We start from the raw sequence: 26,909 nt of genomic DNA on the forward strand, positions 1-26,909 counted from the left end.
GTTACAAAAAAATTATGACTACAAAATAAGTGATCAGAAAACTTTCCTAAAAATAGAACCCAGTCATAAATTCAACAACTTTGATTCACAAGAAATTTATGGTCAGACCCCTAATATAGTTTGAACACTTTTAAAACAGCCTGAAGTATTACAGGTACATAATGCTGAAATGAAATAATTAACAATGCTAGTTTTTCCAACATAATAAAGACAACAACAAAAAAATGATTGAGAAATGTTCTGAAACATGTTTGGTCATACTCAATTTAATGTCATCACTAACAAGTGAACGAAGAAACAAAAACGTCCTCAAAAGTTTTTGGTTTTTAAATTTTTCTGCATATTTTTTTGTACTTTAGTTTTTTGACTAACCAAATTTTTGTATCAACAACATTCTTGTTTAACTGTTCGTAGAATAACATTGGTCTGGTATATAAGGAAGTTGGCACTCAGGAAAACATTCTGTTTCCTGAAAGCAAAATTGAATTATTAATAAAACAGCTTCAAAGAACATTAAATGTCCACCATAGACCATACCCCTCACCACACTTTTATATATATATATATATATGTAGTTTTTTTTATTATAATTATGACATTTGGTAATTTATTACATATAGATTAATGACATATTTGTTTTTTATTTTATCAGCAAGACTATCATATTGGTTGAGAATATGAAGAAAAATGAAAAGAAAAACTACTTTTGCACATACAAAATGATTAGAATGTTGTTTGATTGTTTGAATGATTATGAAGTTGTAATCTGATGTACAGTAGTTATCGTTTGTTTATGTAATTTATACGTGTTTCTCGTTTCTTGTTTTTTATATAGATTAGACCGTTGGTTTTCCAGTTTGAATGGTTTATACTAGTAATTTTGGGGCCCTTTATAGCTTGTTGTTCAGTGTGAGCAAAGGCTCCGTGTTGAAGGCCGTACATTGACCTATAATGGTTTACTTTTTTTTTTAAATGTTATTTGGATGGAGAGTTGTCTCATTGGCACTCACACCACATCTTCCTATATCTATTGTGTGCATTTCATTGATAGTTTAATGAGGATGGACTTGAGCATATGACCTTGCTGCAATGATATCTGACATCATTGCCTTATATTTTCGAGTACAAGTACTGATTATAATCTAAAAAGTATTATACAGTAAGATCAAAGGGAAATTATACAAATTACCAATAACAAAATTTAAAAGAGAGTTAAGAAATAATTCAGGAGGACTTGAATTTATATCGATTTTATCATGAAGAATACTGGCTTATAAACAATGCTATAGATGCCTTTGTAATATGCTCAAATTTAAATACCTACAAACTTGAAATTAAAGTAGACAAAATGATAGAAAAATGGTTTCTGATTAATATAAATGTACTTACTGACTGCTATCTCTGAAAAACTCCTTCAACATGTTACTAAATTTCTTAGAATATCTTACAAATTCTTTTTTCCTGTCTTCTAAGATCTACAAACAAATTAATCTTTATATATATACAATTTTCAATGTTTGAAATTTGTTTTTCATTTATATTCACAAGAACAATAAGAAATTAGAAATTATGTTATCAAAATGAAAAGAAAATGATGTTCGAGGAGATAAATCTTTACCAGTAACTGGGAAAACCGTCTTTAAGTATCATATGTATGACTAAACAGTTTTAACCAGTGACATTATTTAATCCATGGTATTTTTCAATGATGACAAAAGAAAACTAAAGGCAGCTTTTTAAAGTTGAGAACAATAAATTATATCAAAACTGCCAAAAATCTATTTCATAGCTTTGAATACCAGATCAATTATAATAAAGGTTACAAAAATATCATCAACAGAACATCTCATCCTGGTTTAAGATAGGTAAAACAAGTGGAACTGCAAGATAATGCTATCTGATAATAACCCCTGCCCGCCCAGGAAGTTGTTGAGTGATGAATCTGAAAACACATCACACAGTATAGCTGACTTATATAAACCCTGATACCAAAGTTCAGAATCCTTATGATGTACTTCTGAAGATGTGACAAAAGATAATCATGAGATGGAAGGACGGACGTACAGAGGTAAAACAGTATACACCCATAGGGTGTAATTATAAAATTTATATAACACAGGATAACTTGTTAGTAAGCTCTATCATACCTGTTTACTCCCACTGTCACTAGAAGGAACATCTTCTATCACTTTGTTGAAGGCATCTAGTAACAGTTTGATTGAACTAGCTATTTCTCTGTAAAATATTACAAAAGGTTTAATAATCTACTGACCATAACACATAGAGACAAATTTAGAGAGGGGCAGACCCCCCCCCCTTTTTCTTAGAAATATTTAGTTGATTATATACAGAATCACTGAAGCATGACCCGAGCAGCCCCTTCTTATGTAGTTAGTGGGCCCCCACTTATGAAAATTTCTAGATCTGCCACTGACACATCATTATATCACAGGACACAGCCTGTTAATTTATTTGAAAAGTTTTGTCACACATCAGATGTAGATGTATTAGAGAACAAGAATGTGTCCATAGTACTAGGATACCCCACTCCCACTATCATAACTTTTATGTCCAGTGGACCATGAAACTGGGGTAAAAAATCTAATGTGGCATTGAAAATTTATAATAAGAAAAACCAGATCATAGGGAACCTGTGTACTAAGTTATAAGTTAATTGGACTTCAACTTCATCAAAAACTACCTTCAAGTCTTGACCAAAAACTTTAAACCTGAAGGACCAAACACACTAACCTGAAGTGGGACAGAAGAAAGGACGAACGAACTGAAGACCGAGAAAACATAATGCCCATAAATGAGGCATAATAACAACACATAGAGTGGGGTGCTCATATTCGTCGGGGACACAATTTCGCCGTTTTATGATTTTGAGGTGTAAAAACTTCAAAGGATGGCTGAAATGGAAGGAATATGCTGGTTCATTATATTTTTATAACAAATATGGTTATTTTTTAAATTTAGACAAAATTTCGGCACTTAACGCAAAGGACCGCTGAACGGACTAGGATTTTCGGACAATTTCCTGAATGAAAAACATGATTTCAAAGAAATATTTCTTAGTAATTCTTTGACTGATTGCCCTATAAATTTCAGTTATTTACACCTTTGAAATGTCTGCCATCCATCTATAATGAAATTGATTTGATAAATATTGTTTAAAGCTGCATTTATTTGGTTTTAAATAGATGTGTTAAAACGGCGAATATGTGTCCCCATTTGACAAAAAATCAGGAATTTTTATACAGCCTTTGATCTAACTTTTCAGATGATTTTTTTTAAAAGAAACACGTTTTCAAGCTAAGAATATTTTGCTTTTGATGTTATTTTCATATAAAAATATCAGTATACTTCAAAAACATAAAGACCTAAACATAAAGTCCAGAAAACATGGAAACTTGTGGCGAAAATGAGCACCCCACTCTACATTCTTTTACTCTAAAAGTCTTGTTTAGACAATAAGAATAGATATGGTTAAAGAGTAGGAATCGTAACTGATTTTAGTTATGATATATTTAATAATTTATGATATAAGCAGAGATAACATTTCAACAACAAAAGTACCAAATTCTGATCCAAATAAAGTAAACTATATTAATTTTCAAAACCATCAACATTAAATCGTTATAAAAGTTAGTGTCATTAAGACTATAATTATTTATCTGCAAATACAAGATGTACTTACTTTATTGTTTCTAAAAACTGTTTTCTGTCATAAATTTGATCTGGTATCCTACCAAGAATCATTTTCAAACCAGAAGCACATCTGCTTAAGTCTTGAAATGTCTTTTCTGGGCGATATAATTTAAGTTCTGCAAATATACAGATTTCAAAGATTAATTTACTTAAATTACTTTTTCTAATTATAATTCTTATTGGTAAATAATTTATACAAAATTGTCCTAGTAATATGATACATTTTGTATGTATACACTGACAAAGCATCTAGTTTAACAAGAGTACTTTCAGAAAATAATCGTAACAAAGATCAAATGTGAGTATATTCATATTTATAATTTGTTTAACTTCAGCTGAAGTTAGCTTGCTTGAACATGACATAACTTGGGAAATCAAACTATGTCTCCTCAGTTATTGTGAAAAAGTTGAAAAACTTCAACTTCATACTTTATTTGGCCTTTTTAACTTTTTTGGATTCGAGCATCACTGATGAGTCTTTTGTAGACAAAACGCGCGTCTGGCGAATATATTAAATTTAGTCCTGGTATCTATGATGAGTTTATTTACAACCACTGGGTCGATGCCACTGCTTGTGGAGATTTATTTCCCCGAGGGTATCACAAGCCCAGTAGTCAGCACTTTTTGTGCTGACATGAATTGTCATTGTTATGGTTATATTTATAAATTTACTGTTTTTTGAAATACTAAGGCTTTTCTACCTCATGCATAGATTATCTTAGCTGTATTTGGCAAAACCTTTAGGAATTTTGGTCCTCAATGCTCTTCAACTTCGTACTTTATTTGGCCTTTTTAAACTTTTTTGGATTCGAGCGTCACTGATGAGTCTTTTGTAGACGAAACGCATGTCTGGCCTATATATTAAATTTAGTCCTGGTATCTATGATCAGTTTATTTGCAGACCATTTGATTTAAAATAAATTTTAATTAGCTATTAAAAAAATCCATTTTCAGTCTCTTTTTAGGGTAAATACAATTTGAAATTGTGAAATCATACCATCACTATCTTGAGTGCCTCCTAGTCTCAGTAATGTTTCACACATATCTACTTTATCTGTCATTTCCGCTTTCCTCAGCATACCTCTAATTGTATCATATACAAACCCTGGCAGTGTGTGGTCAGCCTGAAATGTAATAATGAACATTTATTTAAGTAAATACTTGCATATGAATTTCATTCAAATCCAAAAGGTGTTAAATAGGTTGAGTTCATAAAGAGTGATCATGTCAATTTTTAAGTCATCAAAGGGCATAACATACAAAAATAACAAACAGGAATCCTTTTGTCCCTCTATCATTAAGGAAGCTGGCTTGTCATGTTTTGGATTTTTTGACAGATTTTCGGAATCCTCTGGTTTTATTCATTTGAATGCCTGGAAAAAATTTGCCCGGTGACCCCCATTTTTCTTTTTATAAATCTTTTACATGTATAATGATAAGCAATCTGTAAAAGTCTTATAAAATTTTAATTACTTTTTAACAGTTTTTGAGAACTTCAACTTGTCAATGATAAAGTTATGAAAAGTCAAGAGAGAATATTTTCCCGCCAAAATTTCAATGGCATATATCTCGAAAACAAGCATGGCGACCTATATATTTTTTTTGCTCTTCAGGTTCCTTTATTAACCCCCTATCTATATAAACTAGTGTTTTAAAAAGTTAATTACTTTAAAAATGAGAAGCGAACTCCTTTAAGCAGAAGCTTATAAGTGTAAACTATCAAATAAGATGGTATCCAATACATTTTTATTAAGCTTATTGTAATAATGGATGTCCAGCATGTATATTTAATGAGAAAAAGTATATATTATTTTCTCGTTGACCCATGGGACATTTATCAAACGTCCTAAACAGCAGATATTAAACTAATCAACTGTCAAACATAGCAGAGTTGTTTTATCAACACTCTCAATTAATACAAATACCTTTGAGAAAGCTGCTCTCAATGTATGGGCTGCAGATATGTCTTTCTTTTCTAACTACAAAATTTTAAACCATTATGTCATATATTATCAAATATGATTTTGCAAAAAGAACACATATGGTTTTTTTTATCATACAAAAATTCTAAAACAATCACAACAAGCTTTAAGTAAACACTTTAAGAGATGATGTTGGTCTTTTAAGGAATCATATTAAGAAAATAATGAAATTGTTAGTTCTATATTTTGATATGGTTGTCACAGGCTAGGTTGTTCACCCATGTTATGGTAATAATAAGGTACAAACTGTTTACATTTTTTTCTGTTGGTAACTTGTACTTATACAATAGACAACTTTCGAATGCATTTAGTGTGCTACATGTATGTGGCATTGTCACTTCCCTTCCCATGTTGAGCAATTGGTAAGAAAACTATAAAGCTATATTGAACGAATTTCAGCAAATTGAATTCTCATAATTGACATCCGTCACTGCTGTCATTAGGAAATTGTGATTAGTACCTACCGAACAAACATTATTTCTAGTTTATTCTGCACAATAACTAAGACGCTTGATGAACCATAATAATTGACGTGTTTTTTCCAGTGAAAGACAAACTCGAAAGTGGTCTTTTGTCAAATTTCACTGTTGACCTGCATCAAGAGACCACTGTAAAATGTTGCATTTATAGAGAGGTGAATTTTCATTTCAGATTGAAAATAGATTATAATGGTGTTTGCTATATGAGACCTTTCGTTTTACACAACTTCCTGTAAAAAATGACTGCTTCAGAAGGTTTAACTGTCAATACTTACATTGTCCAAGACTGGGCCAATAACAACATCCACCAGCATCCTGGCATACAGTGCTTTGCTACTTTCTCCCATGATGCCTCTGTAAAACTGACTTATAAAATCACATCACATGGTATTCATCATTCACTTAGATATTTGTTTCTGAAATAAAATTCTAATATAATTCTTCTATAATCTCAAGAATTTTCAAATTTATTCTATAATTTGCTTTAATAATCACAGTTTTAGCCTATTCAACTAAAAAAAATCAAATGATAATGAAGATGTATTGAGAATGATAATCTAATCTTAGTGTTCTTTCCAGGGCTTTATAGGTGTAAAACCACCAATTACTCCCTCCAATTTAGAACGTATGTGAATGTAGGCCTACTCGGACAAAAAATAGTGCATTTAATGTAATTGTTTACTTACAAAATGACTTAAACTAACCAACAAATTTGCAGAAATGAAACTTTTGATGAAAGGGAGATACATTTAAATCATTTTGAGTCAAAATTCACTTGTCTATGAGTTTGCATTAAAAATTCAGGATTAATGTACTTCATAGTACACTAATTTAAGATTTCCAGAAAACCAAGAGTTATTTTGGTAGTACCTGTGTTTTCAAGATCAGAAATTCCTAATTAGACTTTAAACATTGGTTGAAAATTAGCATGTAGAAAGGTGATACATGTACAATTCAGGATATACCTGGTTTCCTTGAAGCTAAACTTAAGGTAAAATATTAAGAAAGCTGTGAAAATTGCAAAATTTGGTGGTCTGACACCTATAACATCATGGTGACATAATTATTTGAATAAATATCAAATGTGGTACATTGTACCTGTACAGTTTCAAATCAAATGGTGCTATTTGAATATATTTTTAAAAAGACAAAATTACAACAATTATAAAACTGTCAGACAAGTCTGGGTCTTTCATCACTGACACTAGAATTTGTTTAAATTCAACAACAAACATGATAAATTGAAAAAGGCAATATAATATTTAAAAAAAAAATGTGTATTCACATGAAACATATAAACATAGAAAAAACTATTGATGACAACATTTGTCCATTCCCTCAGTGTACCAATCAGTTTCAACTGTTAAGTGTTACATGTATGATATAATATTCCATCATACATGTAGATGCACAAATACTTTAAAAAAATATTGACCTGATCAAACCTTCATGTATGAACAAATTTCTGAACAATATAACCATATACATGTACATGTAGATTTATAGATTGTTTCTTCATTGTTTAGTTTGAGATTTCTTTTTATAAAAAACTAAAAGCTATAGGTCTTGCTGGGTATCAAAAAACTAATTACTTTGAACAAGTTACTTGTTTGTGTTTTACATCAACTTGAAAGTGCTATTGGCTATCAAATGGATGGTGTTTAACATTCAGCATTAAATAACTAGATATATATAAAATATAAAATAATTATACTAGACCAAGGGCTTGAGACAGACTTTTAAAGTGCTAGTTCACGAGGTAACAGACCACAGGAAGGCATGTCACTACTCGGACACATTATTCTAACTCCAAGCTACATGACCACTGTGAAAGTTTGTTCAGCAGAATAATTTGGTGATTATAGATAATCACTGAAGCATGACTGGAGTGGCCTCCCTCATGTCAGTCAGTGAAACACCCCCTCCCTTATAAAAAGTTCTGGATCTGCCACTGATTAGTCCCAGATTACTCTGACATCCAACGGCTGTTTTGCCAGACAAGCTGGGGCCGTGCGCCGTCACGGCCCAGCTAGTCTGGCAAAACAGCCGTTGGACGTCAGAGTAATCTCGGACTACCACTGATAAAAGTTGAACCTGCCCTCGAGGTACAGGGTTCTTGCTCACAAACTCAGGGTTGACAGGCTGTTAAAATAGTAGATGAACTTCTTAGTTCATAGATGCCAACTACATAAACAAGGATGTACAGGCAAGACTCAAGACTCAAGTGCCTAAAGTGGTATAAAGCACAGGAATCGGAAGTTCTATCAATAAATTCTGTAAATAATAAGGTCGACTATCAATAGAGCTTCGCTTCTCTACGAGAAGCTCTATTGATAGTCGACCTTATTATTTACAGAATTTATTGATAGAACTTCCGATTCCTGTGTATAAAGTAACTCATATCAAATTCTAAGTAGACCATGCATCAACAAAACAGAAAATTTACCTATTGATATATGGTTATATGATAATGATGTATGCAACAAAAACCTAATGAATTCATAAATAAATAGTTCTTCTTGTTAAAAAATAAAAACAGGTGTGTTGTTTACCTACCTGTTTCGTTTGCTGATAAGTTTTGAAGATAGAGTCCGAGAAGTTCCTAAATAAATTAATAATATCCCAAACAAATTCGGAAAGACTAAGTTGTTCCGAAAAAAATAATAATATCCCAAACAATTTCGGAAAGAAGCACAAATCGATTACGGAATACTGTAACATAATTTTTTGAGGATAAAATTATCAATAATTATAGATTTATCAATGCATAAAAGGTTTTTCTAAACACTGGATCTACCACTAATCTGTATCTTTACATAAGAAAACCACATTTATTCATTTACTAAATTTTATTTATGAGGTAACTACATGATGTGTAAGAAAAAAATAAGTTTCAATTGATTAGGAACCTATAAATGACCATATAATTTCATTTACCTGTGTATAATATGACGTATTTTGTTCAAAGTTGATGATTTTCTGAAATTGTTTAACATTTCACAGCGGTGTAATACTTTTATTTTATTAACTTTGTATTTACGTTGTATCATAGATCAAATTTATTCCTTCAGTGATACTTCAGTGTAGTGTTCATTTGTGAGACTATGTTTTTCTCTTGAATTAAGCCATTTCAATTGATATTTTATAGTGTGTCTTTCTATGTTGTGATGTTACACTATTGTTTTAGATAAGGAAGAAGGTTCATAAGTGTTTCTCGTTTCTCATTTTTTTATGTAGATTAGACCGTTGGTTCCTCTTTTGAATGGTTTTACACTAGTATTTCATGGGGGGCATTTACAGCGTGAGCCAATATACTGTGTTGAAGACCATACCTTGATCTATAATGGTTTACTTTTATAAATTGCGACTTGGATGGAGAGTTGTCTCAATGGCACTCTTACCACATCTTCCTATATCTACAACTTGTCATATTATGATCTTTTAAAATTTGTCTTTTTGTAATTGTGCAGATTTATTTGTTCCTTGCAGATCATTACAGTATCTCTTTAGATGTATTCACTAATTCATTGAGATTCTTAAATAAATAGATAGAAAAATTCCAATTTGTTACAAAAATTACAAAATTTGCTGATTTTCACACATGGAATATTTTTATGAAATGAACTGTTGGAATGAATAGACATGTCACAAACATTGTGGTAAATTGTGGTGAATATAGACAAACACTGTGGTAAATAATTTAGCTGGTACTTGCCTGCACTCTATATACTTTAACACGTCAAGAACTATGAAAAATAACCAAAATCTTTATATTTTTCATAACAATGTGTAAAAAGTTTTTTTTCTTGATGCTTTCTGAGCTGCATTTGTTGTGACTTCATAGGTTTGTTTTTAATTTTCCAATTACCTGGACTATTAAACATAAATTTATTTAGTTCATATTTAAATAAAAGTTTAGGCCAAATAAAGAATTTATCACATCATGTCCTTTCTTTTCTCTCATCTCAATGAAGTACATTATATTACTTAAATACTTTGAAATTTGGGTCAGACTAAATACTCAACTAATCTAAAATGTTTCTCATTCTAATTGATGTTGTATATCTGGCAGGTAGTGAGTGAGTATATGTCCAGTAGAAGGTTTTCAATCATACAAATGTCACATGATTTGAAAAACTGGTTTCAATAACAGGATCTTGAACAAGCTCACATATCAAATACACCCACATCAAGAAAAGACAAAACCTTTAAGAATGATAATTTTTCTGATGAATTTGTCCAATATTTGTTTGGATCTTGTACTGCAGATTTATTAATTTTTCGTGGGTACCAATTTTCATGGAATGAGGAAACTTTGTATTTTGTGGATATTTGATTTTGTTGTCTTTATAAAGGTTTGCATACAGGCCTGTACACAGGGGAGGATCCAGCCATTTTTAAAAGGGGGGGTTCCAACTATATGTCCCCATTCAAATGCATTGATCGGCCAAAAAAAAGGGGGGGTCCCCCCCCCCCCCCTCCCCTGGATCCGCCAATGATACAAAATTTTACTTTTAATTTTTTGTTCATGTTTACCAATGAAAATTGGCATCCCACAAATTATAATGAATCCACAGCATATTTAATAAACAAACTCAATTCTGATGATCGAATAATGGCATTTTGTGTTGGATATATCATACCTATATAAATGTAACAACAATTGGTTCCAACAGACTCAATACTAACAAAATAAGATAAGGGGTGTTGTTTTTTAAAGTAACTGCAGTAGCTTAATTGGTAAATCAGAAGGTAAAATGATTTCCTTGTTTGACATCACCTAATGTGACTTATCACTATTTATTTTGTTTAAATTGACATGATCAACATGACAGGTACCACTAATAGAGCAGAAATTGCTTACCATTCAAGAGCACATGACTTTACCACAGGTATTTGATAGGTTGATGTTACTTAATCTGAGTAGCTTTTTCTAGACTTTTGTATGTTTTGGTAGACTGTTCATCTTTTTTCTCTTGTCTATGGGATTTTCTGCCTTCTTTGACTTCTAGTTTTAGGTCCGTATATTCATCTTTTTATATAAATTACTGAATAAATGTTCATAGTCCTGATACAAAAATTTAGCTCTTAGTTTTCTAATTTACACATAGTTCACTTTGAAACAAAGTTTGCACAATTTAATAGCCAGTTTTTTAATTTTCTTTTAATTTCTGCATCTTGATAATCACTTATAATTGACTCGAAGAGGCTGGCTCTCGAGGGCTGGCTTTAGAACTGACATATGAGATATCAAATGTTAAATAAAAAGAAACAACATATTTTAGCTTCTAATGATTTTATACAAGTTTCAGATCTGAATATATGATACAATAAAATAAAACATAAAATACATGTGTTAAGAAAATAATAGCAAATCCATAGTTAATATTGATTTAAAAAAAAAAAAAGTCTGAAGATATAAGCCATGTTCAGGGAGAGTGTATAAATCATGCATTTGTATTATTTCTATTTTAGTGGAATAAGAACTTATAGAATCAAAAATGTTATTTAACATCAACAGTTACAAGATTATATAAAAAATAAGTCATTTCAATCTCTTAAATACCTGAGAAAGCTAGAAGCAACATCACACAATTCTCAATTTTATTCTCAGCATGAAAAAACCCAAAAAATAAAGATTACTTAGAACCTTGTGTCTTGTGTGAGTAAGCCCAGGCCTAATATTGGCTTCCAAAAAAACCCAGTCCATTTATCAGTTAAATTTGGAAAAAATCCAACAAAAAAACACAAGCAGGACTTTAATGTTACACTGCTGATGGAATGTAGAAACACAATATGTTGCAAGCTTTGTAACTGATAGAAAAACTTATGGTTTTGTGCAAGATAGAACATTAAATTACTGGTTCACAAATTTCACGACAGTTCCATTCTTTATATCGTTAACCTCAAGACAAAATCTTTTTATATCAAAGAAAGGTATTAAGAAACAATTGGTTATCAGTTAAACAAGGCTAATAGGTTAAACAATAAACATTTTCACCTCAAAACAATAAAAATGTTTGTGTATACAGTAAACTGGCACCTAGAAACATATTGGTTAAAATTTAAAAAAATAACAGTACCAGTAATTAAAATCATTCCATCTTTTATCACTTGATAGCTGCCATGTTGTGTTGGATACTCAAAAATATTCAATAAATTCTGATTGTGAAACCAAAGTCTAGAAAGTGATACATGTACTTCTATTTTGAACAAATATTTTGTATCAAATTTAAATAAAACTTAATAGGATAATACTACATAATTTGTTTACATAACTTTTTTTCAATATATTTCAAAATCTACTGATATTTTAATATCTATATATAATAATCTTGATTGCAAGTTATATTTTTTCTTTAAATTTTTCCTCTGCCCAGTAACAAAATTTCCACATATGTACAAGGTACCCACTACCCACCTCCCAAAAACTTGAAAAAGGAAATATATATAATGGGAGACAAGTTCCAATTGACAAAAAATATAGAATAATAAATCATGGTTAATTCAAGATTACACAAAAACTGAGACAAAATTACACATAATAAATGGGACAAGTGTTGTTAAATACATGTAGAATACAATGTGAATCTTAAAGTGAATAATAAATAACATAAATTTGCCATTTGTATTATATTGGAATGTTCACCCATAGAGATTAGGACTCTATATCAAAATGAACAGAATGTAAAATTTTCAAATCAACAAAAAATAAACTTAAATTCAATAAGGCCGCCATCATTAAATCTATAAATAGATTCTAAAGCAATTTGTCAAAAATTTATGTCAGGTAAGGAGGTACATCTGACCATTATTTTATATAAGAACATCTGATATTTAGTCAAGAAATGAATAGTTCTTTGACTCTTCTGTCTTTTTAGGTCAAAAGATCAAATTTATTTATGAGGTAGATATTGAAGAGATGAGGGGGGACCTGAGAATCCCAAAGTTGTTTTTTTAATCTGCCAAATTAAACTTTTACAGCAAAAAGTGATCAGTCCATTATCGACATTAATAAAGTACATTAACACTTATAAAATAAACTTCAATAGTTGTTCAGTCTTTCTTCCAGCAGCTTGTCTATTATTGAGGATATAGTTAAATTATACAATCATAAATAATGTCTATATAAATATGTTATATGAAATTGTATGCTTCAAGCATGCTTTATCTATTCTAGGCAAGAAAATTATGACTATTGACTATTGCTTGCATTAAAGAGAAGAAGAAGATATGACAAGAGACATTAATTTGCCTCTCACAAGAAGTTGAAAACCTCAGGATGCAATTAAAAATTCAAATATATTTTAGAACTGATACGTGAGACACATTTCTACCAAACATTTGAAAAGTTCTTTGTTTTATTATATTTGATTCAAGCGGTCAATAAATGGTCACTCATCTTATCCTAGCCTTACTTAAGCATGAGCAGAAGCATTAATCTCAGTGTCCCAATTTAATTTTATCTACCAATATGGGACCGTAAAAAGTGAGGTATTTCATCTTAGGCCAAATAAAGTAATATACAATTTCCTGCCAGCACAGGCACTTGTCTCAGAAAAAACTTCCTATACACCTTAATGTGTTATATTGAGGTATATAGGTTTTTTTTTCTGAGACTAGTGCTTGTGCCTGCCAGGGGCGGATCCAAACATTTAAAAAAAAAACAACTAAATAATGGTCATCACATAAAATTTATTTTTGTCGACTTTTCCACATTTATACATGTAAAATATATCAAATATGTTTAAATTTTAATAATTTAATCTGTTTTGGTATGAAAATGAGTAAAAATAAAACAGCTACAAACATTTTCCAGGTTTACATAAGTATGTAGCCTACTATCAAATAATTCCCTCATAAAAATGAAAGAAAGGTTTGCTAAAATAAATCAAACTAAATGTTTATACAACAGACATCTAGCTGATGCATATTTGGTTCGAGATTCATTCTCTCTCTGTTTCTTGTTTCACAGTTCTTAAAATGACATTCGTCTGGTAGATCAAGAAATTAGCACTTAGAAACACATTCTGTCTTCTGCAAGAGAGAAAATTTGAATATATAATTTATCAATATAATATGTAAAGTTCTGTACACAGCTAAATTATCTCTGGCATTGTGAAGCAAGTTCTGTGAATATTAGAACACAAAATAATTATTTTTACTTCATTCAAAGTTTAATAAAAAATATTTACTAATAATTCAATTTTGGATGTAACACGTCTTCTGATTGGCCAACAGTGTAATGGTTCTCAGCTCATAGACATAATTTTATCATGTGACAAAGACCTCATCGATGCTTTTTCATGATTTATTCCGGCTTAAAATGGATATTAGAATTAAATTATAAGGAATGACTATAATATTTTTTCTGTCTATTTTAAGTATTGAATTGTGGTGCACACTTTAAAATAACCTACACTTAAACACAAGTTATTGTTTGAATAGATTGAATAAAGAAAAAGAATATTTTATAGTACGAAGGTACTATAAACATATTACATTTGGATTCAAAGTTGAAGGAAAAAACACTTCAAAAGACAATTTTAATCATCACATGGTTACATTTACGACAAAATTTATGGCAATAAATGTCCTTATCTCCAGACCAAAACTTCCCAATCTCATGATCTGAGTTTTACAGTCCATCGCATGTATGTGTGCATCACATTTTTATGTTATTTCTTCATAGACAGAAAAAAATATTACAATTATTCCTTAAATATTAAATTAACTAGTATGATTTTTTTTTGCTTCTCGTAGATTGTTGCTTAGTCCTGGTAGCTTATCAGATGTTGAAGGCAACATAAAAATAATAACTAGATTTAATTCTTCTTCCTACATGGTTAAGAGAAAAAAAATGTACTCTCTTTTCTGATTTTTACTTATGCTGCGTTCACACGTAATTCCATTAACTAATTTGAATTAGTTTAATCCACATTCAAAACATTTGACATCCAAACATTAATTCTAATTGGAATTGCAATGTGATTAAATTTGCTTGACTGAACAACGTTAACCTCGAATTCGTATCAACAAAAACAGATTTCTAATGCGAATTGGTTAATGCAAATTAGCCAATTCAATCAATCCAAATTAAAAAGGAAGAGTGGGTGAAGGCGATTAGCGAATTCGATTTACATTTGATTCAAATTCAATTCAAATTAAATGTAACTTTTAATAACTACAAGCTTTGTAAGAAATATTTAAAAATGTGTAACAAAAAATATAACTGAAACTAAGAAAAAAGAAGCAAAAGAAAATGTTAAAAGTCAACTGTGATCTACAGTTGTTGATATCCTTGGCCTTGTCTCTGGTGGATAGTTATCTCATTGGCATTCATACCACATTTCATTATTATATATATATATATATGTTATTTATGTAACTTACTGGCTGCCATCTCTGAAGAAGGCTTTTAGCATATTGCTGAACTTCTTAGAATATCTTACAAATTCTTTTTTCCTATCTTCTAAAATCTAAAAACAGAAAGTAAATTATAGATAATAAACAAAAGTTCCTGTACATTTGATAATTCAATCATATCTTTTATAATTTCAAATATTTTAAATCCTTGAGCACAGATTTTGGCAGCAGAAAAAGATTTGTTGTATCGGCAAATCAAGGGCATGTGAGGGTCAGGGATATTATGGGTATTATTTGCACCTGTTTTAAGTCAGGAATCTGATGTACAGTAGTTGCTTATGTAATTTATACGTGTTTCACGTTTCTTGTTTTTTATATAGATTAGACTGTTGGTTTTCCTGTTTGAATGGTTATACACTAGTAATTTTGGGGCCCTTTACAGCTTGTTGTGCAGTGTTAGCCAAGGCTCCGTGTTGAAGGACGTTCATTGACCTTTAATGGTTTACTTTTATAAATTGTTATTTGGATGGAGAGTTGTCTCATTGGAAATCATACCACATCTTCGTATATCTATATTACAATGGCTGATGATGATGGAAATGTTTAGCAACCTTGACTGGATTTACATCCCTCACACGGTCTGTATAACAATGACGTCCAATTTTCTCAACCATGCAGAACCTGCCATGTTAATTCTTTATTCTAGTTTAATACAAATATTTGCCACTGGAAATTAAATGAACAACAATTGACCAAAATAAAATTCTTCATTTTGATACCATTACACCTGTCTCCTTATTTACAAACTAGTATTATATGCTAATCATGACACAAAATAAAAGTGAATTTGAATAAAATCGGTTCATTTACGTAAATTTAACAGATTAATATAATACATGTTTATAGAGAATTGGCTTATATACATGTATGATGTTATCTAATGTGATATTATATTACATGGTTTTGTTTGATGCTTCTGATAAAACTATTTATTATGCCCTAGATTTGATTTTGATTTTTGGTGTTTTAACGCCACTTTTAAGCTCCACATTTAGACTATTTCCTAGCGGCCAATTTTTATTGGTGGAGGAAGCTGGAGTGCCCATAGAAAACAACCAACCTTCGATAGGAAAACTGACAATCCTAGTCAATTAAGATTGGAGTTGAGTGCACCCGCACCAGCGGGGTTTGAACTCACAACCTCAGTGTTGACTGGCTAGTGATTACAGAAGTAACTTCTTAGACCACTCGGCCACCGAGGCCCCATTATTCCCTAGATAATGTGACTACATTTTGCTAGACATGACACAAAATACATGTAAATTTGTCAGAAATAAGTTCATTAGTTTTTATGATAATATGGACTGCTGATACCATAGATGGAGTCGCTTAACATTACATCTCTGGCCTTGAAGTCATTAAACTTTCGAGTCAGTTTTTTGTACTCATACTCCAAAAACAACCAAGCAAAATGCTTGATTTCATGTTTCTAGCATGATTTTTGTGCTTTGAGCACTGAGCAAAGTTTTATGACTTTAACCCCAGATGTTTCGAGAAGACAAATAATTTTATGTTAAACTATACCTGTTTACTTCCACTCTCACCACCAGGTATCTCAGCTATTACTTTGTTGAAGGCATCTAATAAATGTTTTATGGAACCAGCAATTTCTCTGGGAAAATAAAACATAAAAGAAATTTACAGTATTGTAAGATTATATGTACAATTTTTATTTTTTTTTCATTTCAAAATAATAATCTTGAAGAGAAATCAAAGTATTTAAGATGTCTCATCTTTATAACCATCTTTTTTCTTTACTTTATAAACTGTCATTGATAAACATCTTTTTTAAAGACAGAACACTTTTTTATAGAATTTTCTTCCTTATTCTTTAACAAACAGAACAATAATGAGTTCTGTATATTGGAATGAAATAGCTTGAGGTATACAAAGTAAACAAATCTCTAAATTGGAGTTCTGCAGAAGACAAAGACTATATAGATTTTTTATCAAGGAGTTATTTTCCATACAGAGTTCTACATGATATTTTTATAAGAGTCTTTTTCAGTGAATTTAATTTGATATAGTTTTACCGGGCAATATAAAAACACTGTCACCAATCAGTCCTGGCTATGTAATCTTTTTTTCAAAGTTCTCCTTGAGACAAATTGAATTATCTCCCATATCATTCTTTAATTAGACACTCAAGCTTCAAAATATTTTTTTATCACTAAGACTTACTTAATGGTTTCTAGGAATTGTTTTCGGTCATCAATTTGTATAGGAATGCGACTTAATATGGTTTTAAGGTTTGTGGCACATCTGTTTAATTCTTGGAATGATGGTTCAGGTCTGAGCAATCTTAATTCTGAAAAAAAAAGTTCTTTGCATTATACAATATGAATAACTTTATCAAAAACAAATCTCTCACTAATATTGGCACTAACCTCATAATAGTTTCTAACTTTTCATTATATTATTGATTTAATTTTTATAGGCTGATAAAGTCTTTTAATTGATATCTACCACCTAGATCATCCAGTAACAGAGACTGTCTAGTACATAATGAAGAATTCTGTATCATTTTACATAATGGCCAAACAACTTATAAGTGTTTTTTAATATTTACTTAAGAACAAACTGATCAATAAACTTCTGTTCTTCGTAAATACATATAGAAACAGAGTTAACATGCTTAATATATTGTATGGTTTTGCTCATTGTTGAAGGCCATACACCAGTTTGTGCCAAACTGTTTTAGGGTTTGTCTGACCGAAAAACAAATTTGAACTTTTCTACTATATGTTCAACCAAAAAATCCTAAAAATTCTATATGACCGAATGAATTTTTGTCTGATATTTTGTCGTTCAGACAGAGTTTGGGATACACTGCATACACTGACTAATAGTTGTTAATTTTTATGTCAATGGTCTCTGGTTGAGAGTTTTCTCATTGGGTTTCATACCACATCTTCTTATTTTCATATTCTCACCTTTACTGGATGGATGCATAGCAGCTCCACTTGGTGTGGTTTTGGATGCTATAAAGATAAAGAGTACAAAAACAATGTTTTAATATACAAAGAAATACATGAAAAAATAACTGAATATATACCTAGGCCATATTATCTTTTTGTTTTCCCATAATGCATAGTACATGTTCTGTTTATGGTAATAATAATAGGTCATCAATTACCAAAGCAAATTTGCATATTAAGACAATTGTTCTTTAGTAAAGCCAGCCATAAATTCGGAAATCTAACTATTTCAGTTTTTTATATAAGAACCCAATAGATGGAAGTAAGGATTTATCATTTCCTGCAGTCAAAAATATTTTTTTTCTTATAACAGAGCTTGTGTTTGATTCAACAAAGGAGCTTGTAACAAATTTTATATGGGGAGGGGGCATTACAAAACAATAGACTTTTTTTATAATGTATATATAACAGTCTCTACTCAACAGTTAGATTATATCAAGAAAAAGTCATCACTTTATTTAATATATATCAGAAGTAAAATATTACAATCAATTTTATTTGATTAGTACAAATTCTTGATGTTTTGATAACAACCACAAGGCTGTGTGAGATTTTCAAGTGTGATAAATAAACAAAAGAAGCATATAACAGCTGGCATATAACATTTGAGCACAAAAATATAAAACAAACTTTTGACAGATTTATCCTCCTCACAGAACAAAATCAGAAATCAAGCAATTTTATAAAATAGCTGACTCCCATCACCGTAAGAGCTAATTTCCTAATGCATGTAAAGTAAGACATTGGTTGGCTTGCTCGCTGTTTGAAAATTGTACAATTATAATCAGGATTATGTCCAATCAAACTTTAATGTAATATATACAGGTTTAACTATACTTATATATATTGTTTAAAAAGATGACAATCTTTTTTACGATGGTTGACATTTATACAAAGTAAACAAACAGATTAAGCTAGCCAACCAAAGTTTTACTCTACAAGCACTAGGAAATTAGCTCTAAACAAAAATCATACACACTTAAATGCAACAAAAGATGAAAGAATAAAGCAAATTGTGTTTTAGTTATTAAAACACATTTCAAAGGAACAATTTCATTTCTATATTGAAGGAGAAAAAGTTGTCACAATCAGTATACCTTTAAAGGCAGGAGAGACTTTTAGTATAAACAATACGAACCAGCTACATGCAGTATGAGATATGATTAAAAATGAGTTAATTAAAGGAAAAAAGTTACAGATTTATTTTTTTATTTTTATATCTCATATGTCTTGTAATTTATAGAATATTTAAACAGTATAATCTATCCAAGGTCTTTAATAATAACTAAAGAGGATCATTTAAATCTAGTTACTATTTTATTTACTGTGGAGTAATTTATTAACGTTAATACCAATTTCTTGGATATTTTATTTTGTGGTTTTGGAAAAGTCTGCATGCAAGCTTTAGAAAATTTGCACCTCTTTCAACACTTTAATTCAGGGATTGCCTGTACCCACCAAACGCATTAAAATTGGTATCCCAAAAATAATAATGAATCAACAGGACTGGTAAATTCATTTTCACTTATAATAAAAACAAATAAAGCATTTCTTCAATCTTCAGTGTTATTTAAACTAAAAACAGCTGTCTCAATAATTTTGATATCCTAGTGGAATGCTAGTGGAATTAATAAATATCAGTTTAAGGTATCTTTCAGACATGCACTTGTGAAAGCCACTTTGTCATGTTTGTTGTAGGTTTGAAAAAGTATATGAAGGAATGAAAGTTATTTGTTTTAGTGGATTCCAAGTTTATGATTATTAAGCCAGGTGATGATATGCGTGCTAGTCAAACGTTGTAAGATGGATTCCCAGAAAACACTCTTTTGTACCTGTCAATTCGCTGTCTAATATTTCTGTATAAAAGACATTAAAAACACACTTAAAAATCTGTTGTTTTATAAAAAGAATATAATTCCACAGAACACCATGCCAATAACACACTTATCACATTCCCATGTTCTGTGAACCTTGAAAACTAACAATCTGGCCAAAAACTTTAATCTTGGAATGTACTTATTTCATACCATCACATTTCCACATTGTTTAGTGAATTATCAGTAGCGGATCCAGGGGGCTTAGAGGGCGTACGCCCCCCTTTGATTAGACAAATGCTTGTTTGTTTTTTTTAACTCTTGTCGGTCGAATTGTAAATTCTATCAAATAGCCAGGCGTATATCTTGTTTACAACAAGATATTTGTGAGGTTATGATAACTTTAATAACTAATAACATGTACAAATCGGCGATAAGTTTCCTTGTCTATATTTTACTGACAAGTCCCACATCAAATTTATCAGTAGATAGCTTTGGATCCATACTATCATTTTATGAAAGACAATTAATACAGGATAAAAAATGTCCAACCCTTTTGCTTTACAGCAACTATAGAATATACATGCCCCACGACAGGAACCGTTTAAAAGTTGCATGTTAAACTTATTTATGTTTTTTTAGCCCAAAAAAGGTCCTGTATCTGCCACTGATTAGGAAATCATTGTCAAACCATAACTGGGTATATAACTTTAAAAGTTTTTACCTGTATGAATAAGCATACTGATTTATGAAAAAAAAAGATGTGGCATGGTTTCCAATGAGACCAAATTACACAGCTATAGGTCACCTTATGGACTTCAATAATGAGCAAAGCCCATACCGCATAGTCAGCTATAAAAGGCCCCGAAATCACAAATGTAAAACAATTAAAAAGGGAAAACTAACGGCCTAACTAATGTACAAAAAAAATAATGAAAAAAAATATGTATTACAGGTTTACACAGCAACAAACGACAACCACTGAATTACAGGCCCCTTACTTGTAGATTGATGAGACCACAAGTTTCACCCAAAACTTCACCTAAAATGCACTGACTTCGCAAAATCATATCTTCAGTTTGTGTTCAGAGTGCAATGGGTTACAATCATAATTTAGTATATAACATCAAAATGTGTACCAAGTTTGAAATGTGTTATTGGCTAGATTGTAAACTATCTTAACTCAAACTTTAATCTGGCAATGTACTAATTTCACACTAACACATTTCTATGTTTATTTCAACTGTGAAATGAAAGACAACTTAATTTGTCATACAACTTAAAAAGTTCATATTATAAATATCATGGAGCCTTGATTATAACTATTATGTGTTGTATTACGTTTCAAATTGATGTTACCAAAAATGATTGAATCTACCATTAAATATATATGTGTTTTAAGTACATACCATCATATCCTTGTGCATCACCTAATCTTAGCAGTGTTTCACATATATCAAAGTGGTCGTGTATGTCTGCTTTCTTCAGGATGCCCCTCAAGAAATCATGGACAAATCCAGGCACTGTTGTGTCAACCTATAATCATGCAAGAGATTTATGTTATTTTTTTATTTACTTGTTTTAATTGTTTTAAGGATTTTCTTCCCAATATTTAGCAAATTTGGACTTTTCACCTAAAATGTTCTTCAACTTTGGCCTTTTTTTTATTCAAGCATCACTGAACATTGAGTCTTTTGTAGATGAAACAGGTTTCTACCATACAAAAATATAAGCCTGGTTGATGAGTTTTGTTAAGAAATTATTACTTGTTAGATCATTTAAAGATAAGTGGACTAAGGAGAAGGTTTCGCCAATCAATCACATGGTTGTTAAATGTGTGTTAGCTCCTGCTGTTGTACATGTAATGTTTTTCATAATTGTATTACAATTACTGTATATATATTTCAATTATTTGTGTATGTATGTATATTGACCTCTTGTACACTGATGTGTCTGAGGTTAATAAAATTTTAATCTTGAATCTTGTTCAGAGTAGACAGAACATGTTACAGTTTATATAATTACCTTTGAAAAAGAAGCTCGTAATGTCTGTGCTGATGATTTATCTTTCTTTTCTAACTATAATAAATACACAAAAACAAAATTCTAAGATACATACAGATTAAAAATATATGGAAATCAAAATTAAAGTGGTTACCTCTAAACAGACAATTGGAATGGTAATGAATCAAAATAATATTCCATTTTATATCTATATATTCAAATAAAATATATCATTAATAGTTACAAACGCTAAAAGTTCAGTTGTTAAACCAACTCATGCATGTGCCTTATTGTAACAATGGGCATCAAAGCTTATTAATTATTATTAATCTCTTTCACCAGTGTAAACAAATGTACTAGGGCATGCATGTTATTCACAATAAAAGGTATATTTCAGAAAAGAATTTTCAAGTCAAAGTATTTTTTTGTGTTATTTGCATCTACTATAAATGCATGAAAAAAGTATTCTTAGAAATATAATTTGCCAATTAAGCAGAATATCTTTTCAATTTTAACATATGTTACTTTTTTTCACTGACAAAATTAAAGTTTTTAAAAGTCACTATGCCAGACTTCCAAAACCACAAAACGATAAATACATCATACATTTTTAGTCAGGAACAGCAGTTGTCATGTGTTGGTGTGGTTCGTAAGCATGATAAGTATTTCTTGTTTCTTGTATTTTATATAGATTAGACTGTTGTTTTTCCTGTTTGAATGGTTTTACACTTGTCATTTTGGGGGTTGTTTATAGCTTGCTTTTCCATGTGAGCCAAGGCTCCCTGTTTAAGGCCCTACTTCGAACTATCATGGTTTACTTTTACAAATTGTGACTTTGATTGAGAGTAGTCTCATTGGCACTCATAACACATATTCTTCTATTTATTTTACATTCCAGTTACCCTGTGTATATAGTTACATATTGTTGGTTGACATCTCATTTACATTAACAGTAAACTGACTATCATTTTCATATCATAAAGATTTCCAAAATATTGAGAATTTTTCAAATACTTACACTTTCTAACAAAGGACCAATGACCACATCTAAGATCATCTTCCCATACATAGCTTTGTTGTTTTCCCCCATAGTCATTTCTCATTTATTCACTTTTTATGTCATTTTCCTGTAAAATAAAGTTAGATTTTCGACATCAATTTAAATGACGGTTGTAATTCTAAATAAAAATGTTTTACATAATCTGACAGTTGTTTAATGTAAAGCAGCAAACATTTCAGGCATTATTGGACAAGAAAATATTGAATGTTGTTTTAACTTGACTACTATGCTGAGCCACAATTCTAAAGTTCTAGTCTTAAATATAAGTTGCTTATAATGTTACAGTTTGCAGAAAGACAAGTCACTTTATCTGGATACATTATTTTGCTTTTAAGTCGATCATGCAGTTTTCTCCTCACTTCTAAGTTCTGCATGATTAGTGAGCATGGTCTTTTGTACTCAGTAATAAGAGATCCTCCACCATGTCAACAATCTTTAAAAGCTACGCTGTGATGGCATTTTTAATACCCTGTCTAGAATATTTATAATAAATAAATAAATAAATAGTGGTTTTTATTCAAATTCTTATTACATGTACCACTTAAACTACATGTATTACTGTATTTTTCAAGACTTTCATAACTGATAGGTAGTCCATGTAATTTTTGTATTGTTAAAATACTACAGTGTTCTCCCAAGGGCCACTTAAGCATCATGGTCTTGTGATGTCATATTGATCTGGTGTCATTATATATCTGAAAGAATTTCCTATGGATTTGATGCTACAATTTTTTAAACATGATGGTACATTGTGTTTCAAAATTCCCAGTTTACCAAGATGTAATATGAAATCTGTGCAGGTAAGAAATGTGTTATTTTTTCATTACAGAACATTATTCCAGTAGAGGAGATTCTACCTACCGTAGGTAATCGCTTATAAGTCGGAAGTTTGGGAGTAAAATTAAGAATTAAGAGAGAGGTACCGACTTATAAGCGAGATCCTGAGACCAGAGGAAAAATCCAGGTGGTCAGATGTGAATTTCCTGGCCAAAACTACATTTGTGATAGCCAAACCTGCATAAATTTATGATCCTGGCTGGTAGTTTCATTTGTCTTATAAGTCTGTCTGTTTTACATCTTGTTAATAAAAATGAAAACTTACATCAAACATATATAATTATTAATAAGAACCCTTATGTCATTGTCTGTAACCTACAGATACTATACATACATGTATTAAGATAGAACAAGCACATTCAAGTTAGCAAAAAGATAACTATGCTGGGGATATCTGTACATGTATGTAAACAGCCTTTTACTCTTTTGGTTATTAAAACTTGATCATCTCTGTATGACCATAGATCAATGTAGATCTGTCACGTAATAACTTTGTTACACAATAAAACAAACAACTTTAATTATGATTTATATTTATAAATTTAAAAACTGTATTTAACCATATATATTTAATCAACATGAAAATCCTATTTCTAAATACTCAATCTTTTAAAACAGCAACTGGACTCAAAGAAATTTGTGAAAAATATAATGTTGACATCTTATGTATAAATGAATCATTTGAATCTGAAAAAAAAACCACTCTCATTTGGTGATTGGAAACCAATAACATCACCTAGACCAAAAAAAAGCAAGGGGAGGATCTGCAATATTTTTTAAAGCCAAGCATTCATTTCATTGGACAAAGGCAGCAACATTTGGAATTAAAAGAAAAAGAAATGGTCAGTATTGAAGTAAAAGACAGCAAAAACAAAACTTTTCATCTTTGGGTTCCGTACATCCCACCAAATAAACCAGAGTTGATGAAAAAGCTTTGTACACATATTCAACAAAAAAATTTAAACAATTTAATATTGGTAGGTGATCTGAATGCTAAATCCTTCGAATGGAACAATACTGTCGAAAATAAACATGGAGAACTACTAGAACAATGTATGACAACAGCTAAGCTGATATGTGTTAATGATGGACAGGCTACAAGAAGAGCAAGTAGTTCTGTAATAGACTTATTTCTAATATCAAGGCAACTATTTAATGATGTAAAAAATTGTATAACCCTAACTCATGAAAAAGTACAATCAGACCATATTGCAGTATTGTTAGATTTTAATACAGGAAATCCTCAAGAAGAAAATATATCAGAAGAGGAATATTGGAATATCAAAAAATGTGATTGGAATGCATGGAAAGAAACAGTAAAAGAATTATTTTCAAATTTATCCTTTCCTCAAAATGAAAACATAGAAAATAACTACAACCGATTTGAAGAAACTTTAACAAACTGTATGATAAATGCATTCCCTTGGTCAAACCAAAGAAAAAAAATAATAATACAACACCCTCTACGGTGGAATGATGATATCAGAGAAATGAAAGTAAAACTAAACAAAGCCCAAAAGAAATTCAAATTAAGAAGTACACCAGAAAATTCTATGATGACATTACACAGCATTAGTACTTCTATGTAAATAAGCTTACAAACATAACAGTATTGACTATTGGCATGATTCATTGATTGGGAAGTAATATATACAAGTTACAATAGTATTCAAAATATTACATCTAATAATGGTCAAAATGTTACTGTTATTAATGACTTATAAGTAAATACAATGGGTAATTTTTTCATTTAAGTCATTTGATGAGGTTTGAACTCAACCTGTAACTGGATAAATTCGTTAGATTAGATGGAAAATATGTAGGATTACTAGGAAATGTAAAAATTGTGAGGAGTGTGACCACACCCGGTGTACTTCGATGAGTGAGGCAGATACAGTTTTGTTTTGCGTATAGCATATTCAAGGACATTATACTATGTTCTTTCATTCAAATTATGTTTTTTTTTTAAGAAAAATACCTTGTTCTTGACATAAACAACTGGAATGGAAAAAATAATTTTTGTTTATCGTTTCAAGATTCACACCTCCTAAATGAAGAGTGAAGAGTGTAACTGAAGTTATTTCCCTTTACCCGCTTTGTCGTATTTTTTCTAGTTTGGGGAAAATGTTAAAGAACAGTCATAGGCGGATCCAGGGGGGGGGGGCCTGCCCCCCCCCCTTTCGTGGGAAAAATTTGGTTGATTATATAGAGTATCATTGAAGCATGACTGGAGCGGGCCCCCCTTAGGTCAGTCAGCGAGCCCCCCCCCCCCTTTGAGGAAAACCACCCAGTGTTGATTCACAACGTATAAAATAAAATCAAAAGAAATCCTATATATAATACTGTTCAAGTAATATCCCAAGGAGCCGGTCGCGTAAATTTCAACAACACAATACGTCTGGAAATAATACTCTTTTTTCTCTCTATTTCATCGGTAGATATATATGACCTTGGCCTCATTTTAATGGTTCATTGGTTAATGTCAAGTTTATTAGATACTGCAATTGCAATATGACCACTATATATTTTATTTAATAATGGAATTATTTTAAGGTGTACATACGTCTGTGTGGCATAGTTCATCCGACCTTGATCATGTTAGAGCAGAGACGAAAGAT

The 26,909-nt window shown here is 30.6% G+C and overlaps 2 protein-coding genes across 4 annotated transcripts; both read right to left on the reverse strand.

Moving 5' to 3' along the window:
• Positions 1–356: 356 nt before the first annotated feature.
• On the reverse strand, positions 357–8,824 carry LOC139515991 (programmed cell death protein 10-like). 2 transcript variants are annotated; one of them, XM_071305791.1, is made up of 8 exons: positions 8,729–8,824; positions 6,448–6,588; positions 5,637–5,690; positions 4,709–4,835; positions 3,701–3,827; positions 2,148–2,235; positions 1,390–1,475; positions 357–469 (listed from the first exon to the last, which is right to left on the reverse strand). In XM_071305791.1, exons 2-8 carry the CDS (start codon positions 6,517–6,519, stop codon positions 385–387), a joined length of 639 nt encoding a protein of 212 aa, XP_071161892.1. In that variant the 5' UTR covers positions 6,520–6,588; positions 8,729–8,824; the 3' UTR covers positions 357–384. The 2 variants fall into 2 exon arrangements, with proteins under 2 accessions (XP_071161892.1, XP_071161893.1); XM_071305792.1 differs by lacking the exon at positions 8,729–8,824 and adding an exon at positions 8,619–8,640.
• A 2,627-nt stretch (positions 8,825–11,451) lies between these two features.
• LOC139515993 (programmed cell death protein 10-like) lies at positions 11,452–26,368 on the reverse strand. 2 transcript variants are annotated; one of them, XM_071305794.1, is made up of 10 exons: positions 26,270–26,364; positions 23,413–23,521; positions 22,416–22,469; positions 21,800–21,926; positions 20,409–20,432; positions 18,532–18,579; positions 17,780–17,906; positions 17,123–17,210; positions 15,566–15,651; positions 11,452–14,209 (listed from the first exon to the last, which is right to left on the reverse strand). In XM_071305794.1, exons 2-10 carry the CDS (start codon positions 23,488–23,490, stop codon positions 14,119–14,121), a joined length of 723 nt encoding a protein of 240 aa, XP_071161895.1. In that variant the 5' UTR covers positions 23,491–23,521; positions 26,270–26,364; the 3' UTR covers positions 11,452–14,118. The 2 variants fall into 2 exon arrangements, with proteins under 2 accessions (XP_071161895.1, XP_071161896.1); XM_071305795.1 differs by lacking the exon at positions 20,409–20,432 and having other exon boundaries at positions 26,270–26,368.
• Positions 26,369–26,909: the final 541 nt, after the last annotated feature.

Source organism: Mytilus edulis, chromosome 3 (genome assembly GCF_963676685.1).
Source record: "Mytilus edulis chromosome 3, xbMytEdul2.2, whole genome shotgun sequence".
In the NCBI taxonomy this organism is placed as follows: Eukaryota; Metazoa; Mollusca; class Bivalvia; order Mytilida; family Mytilidae; genus Mytilus; species Mytilus edulis.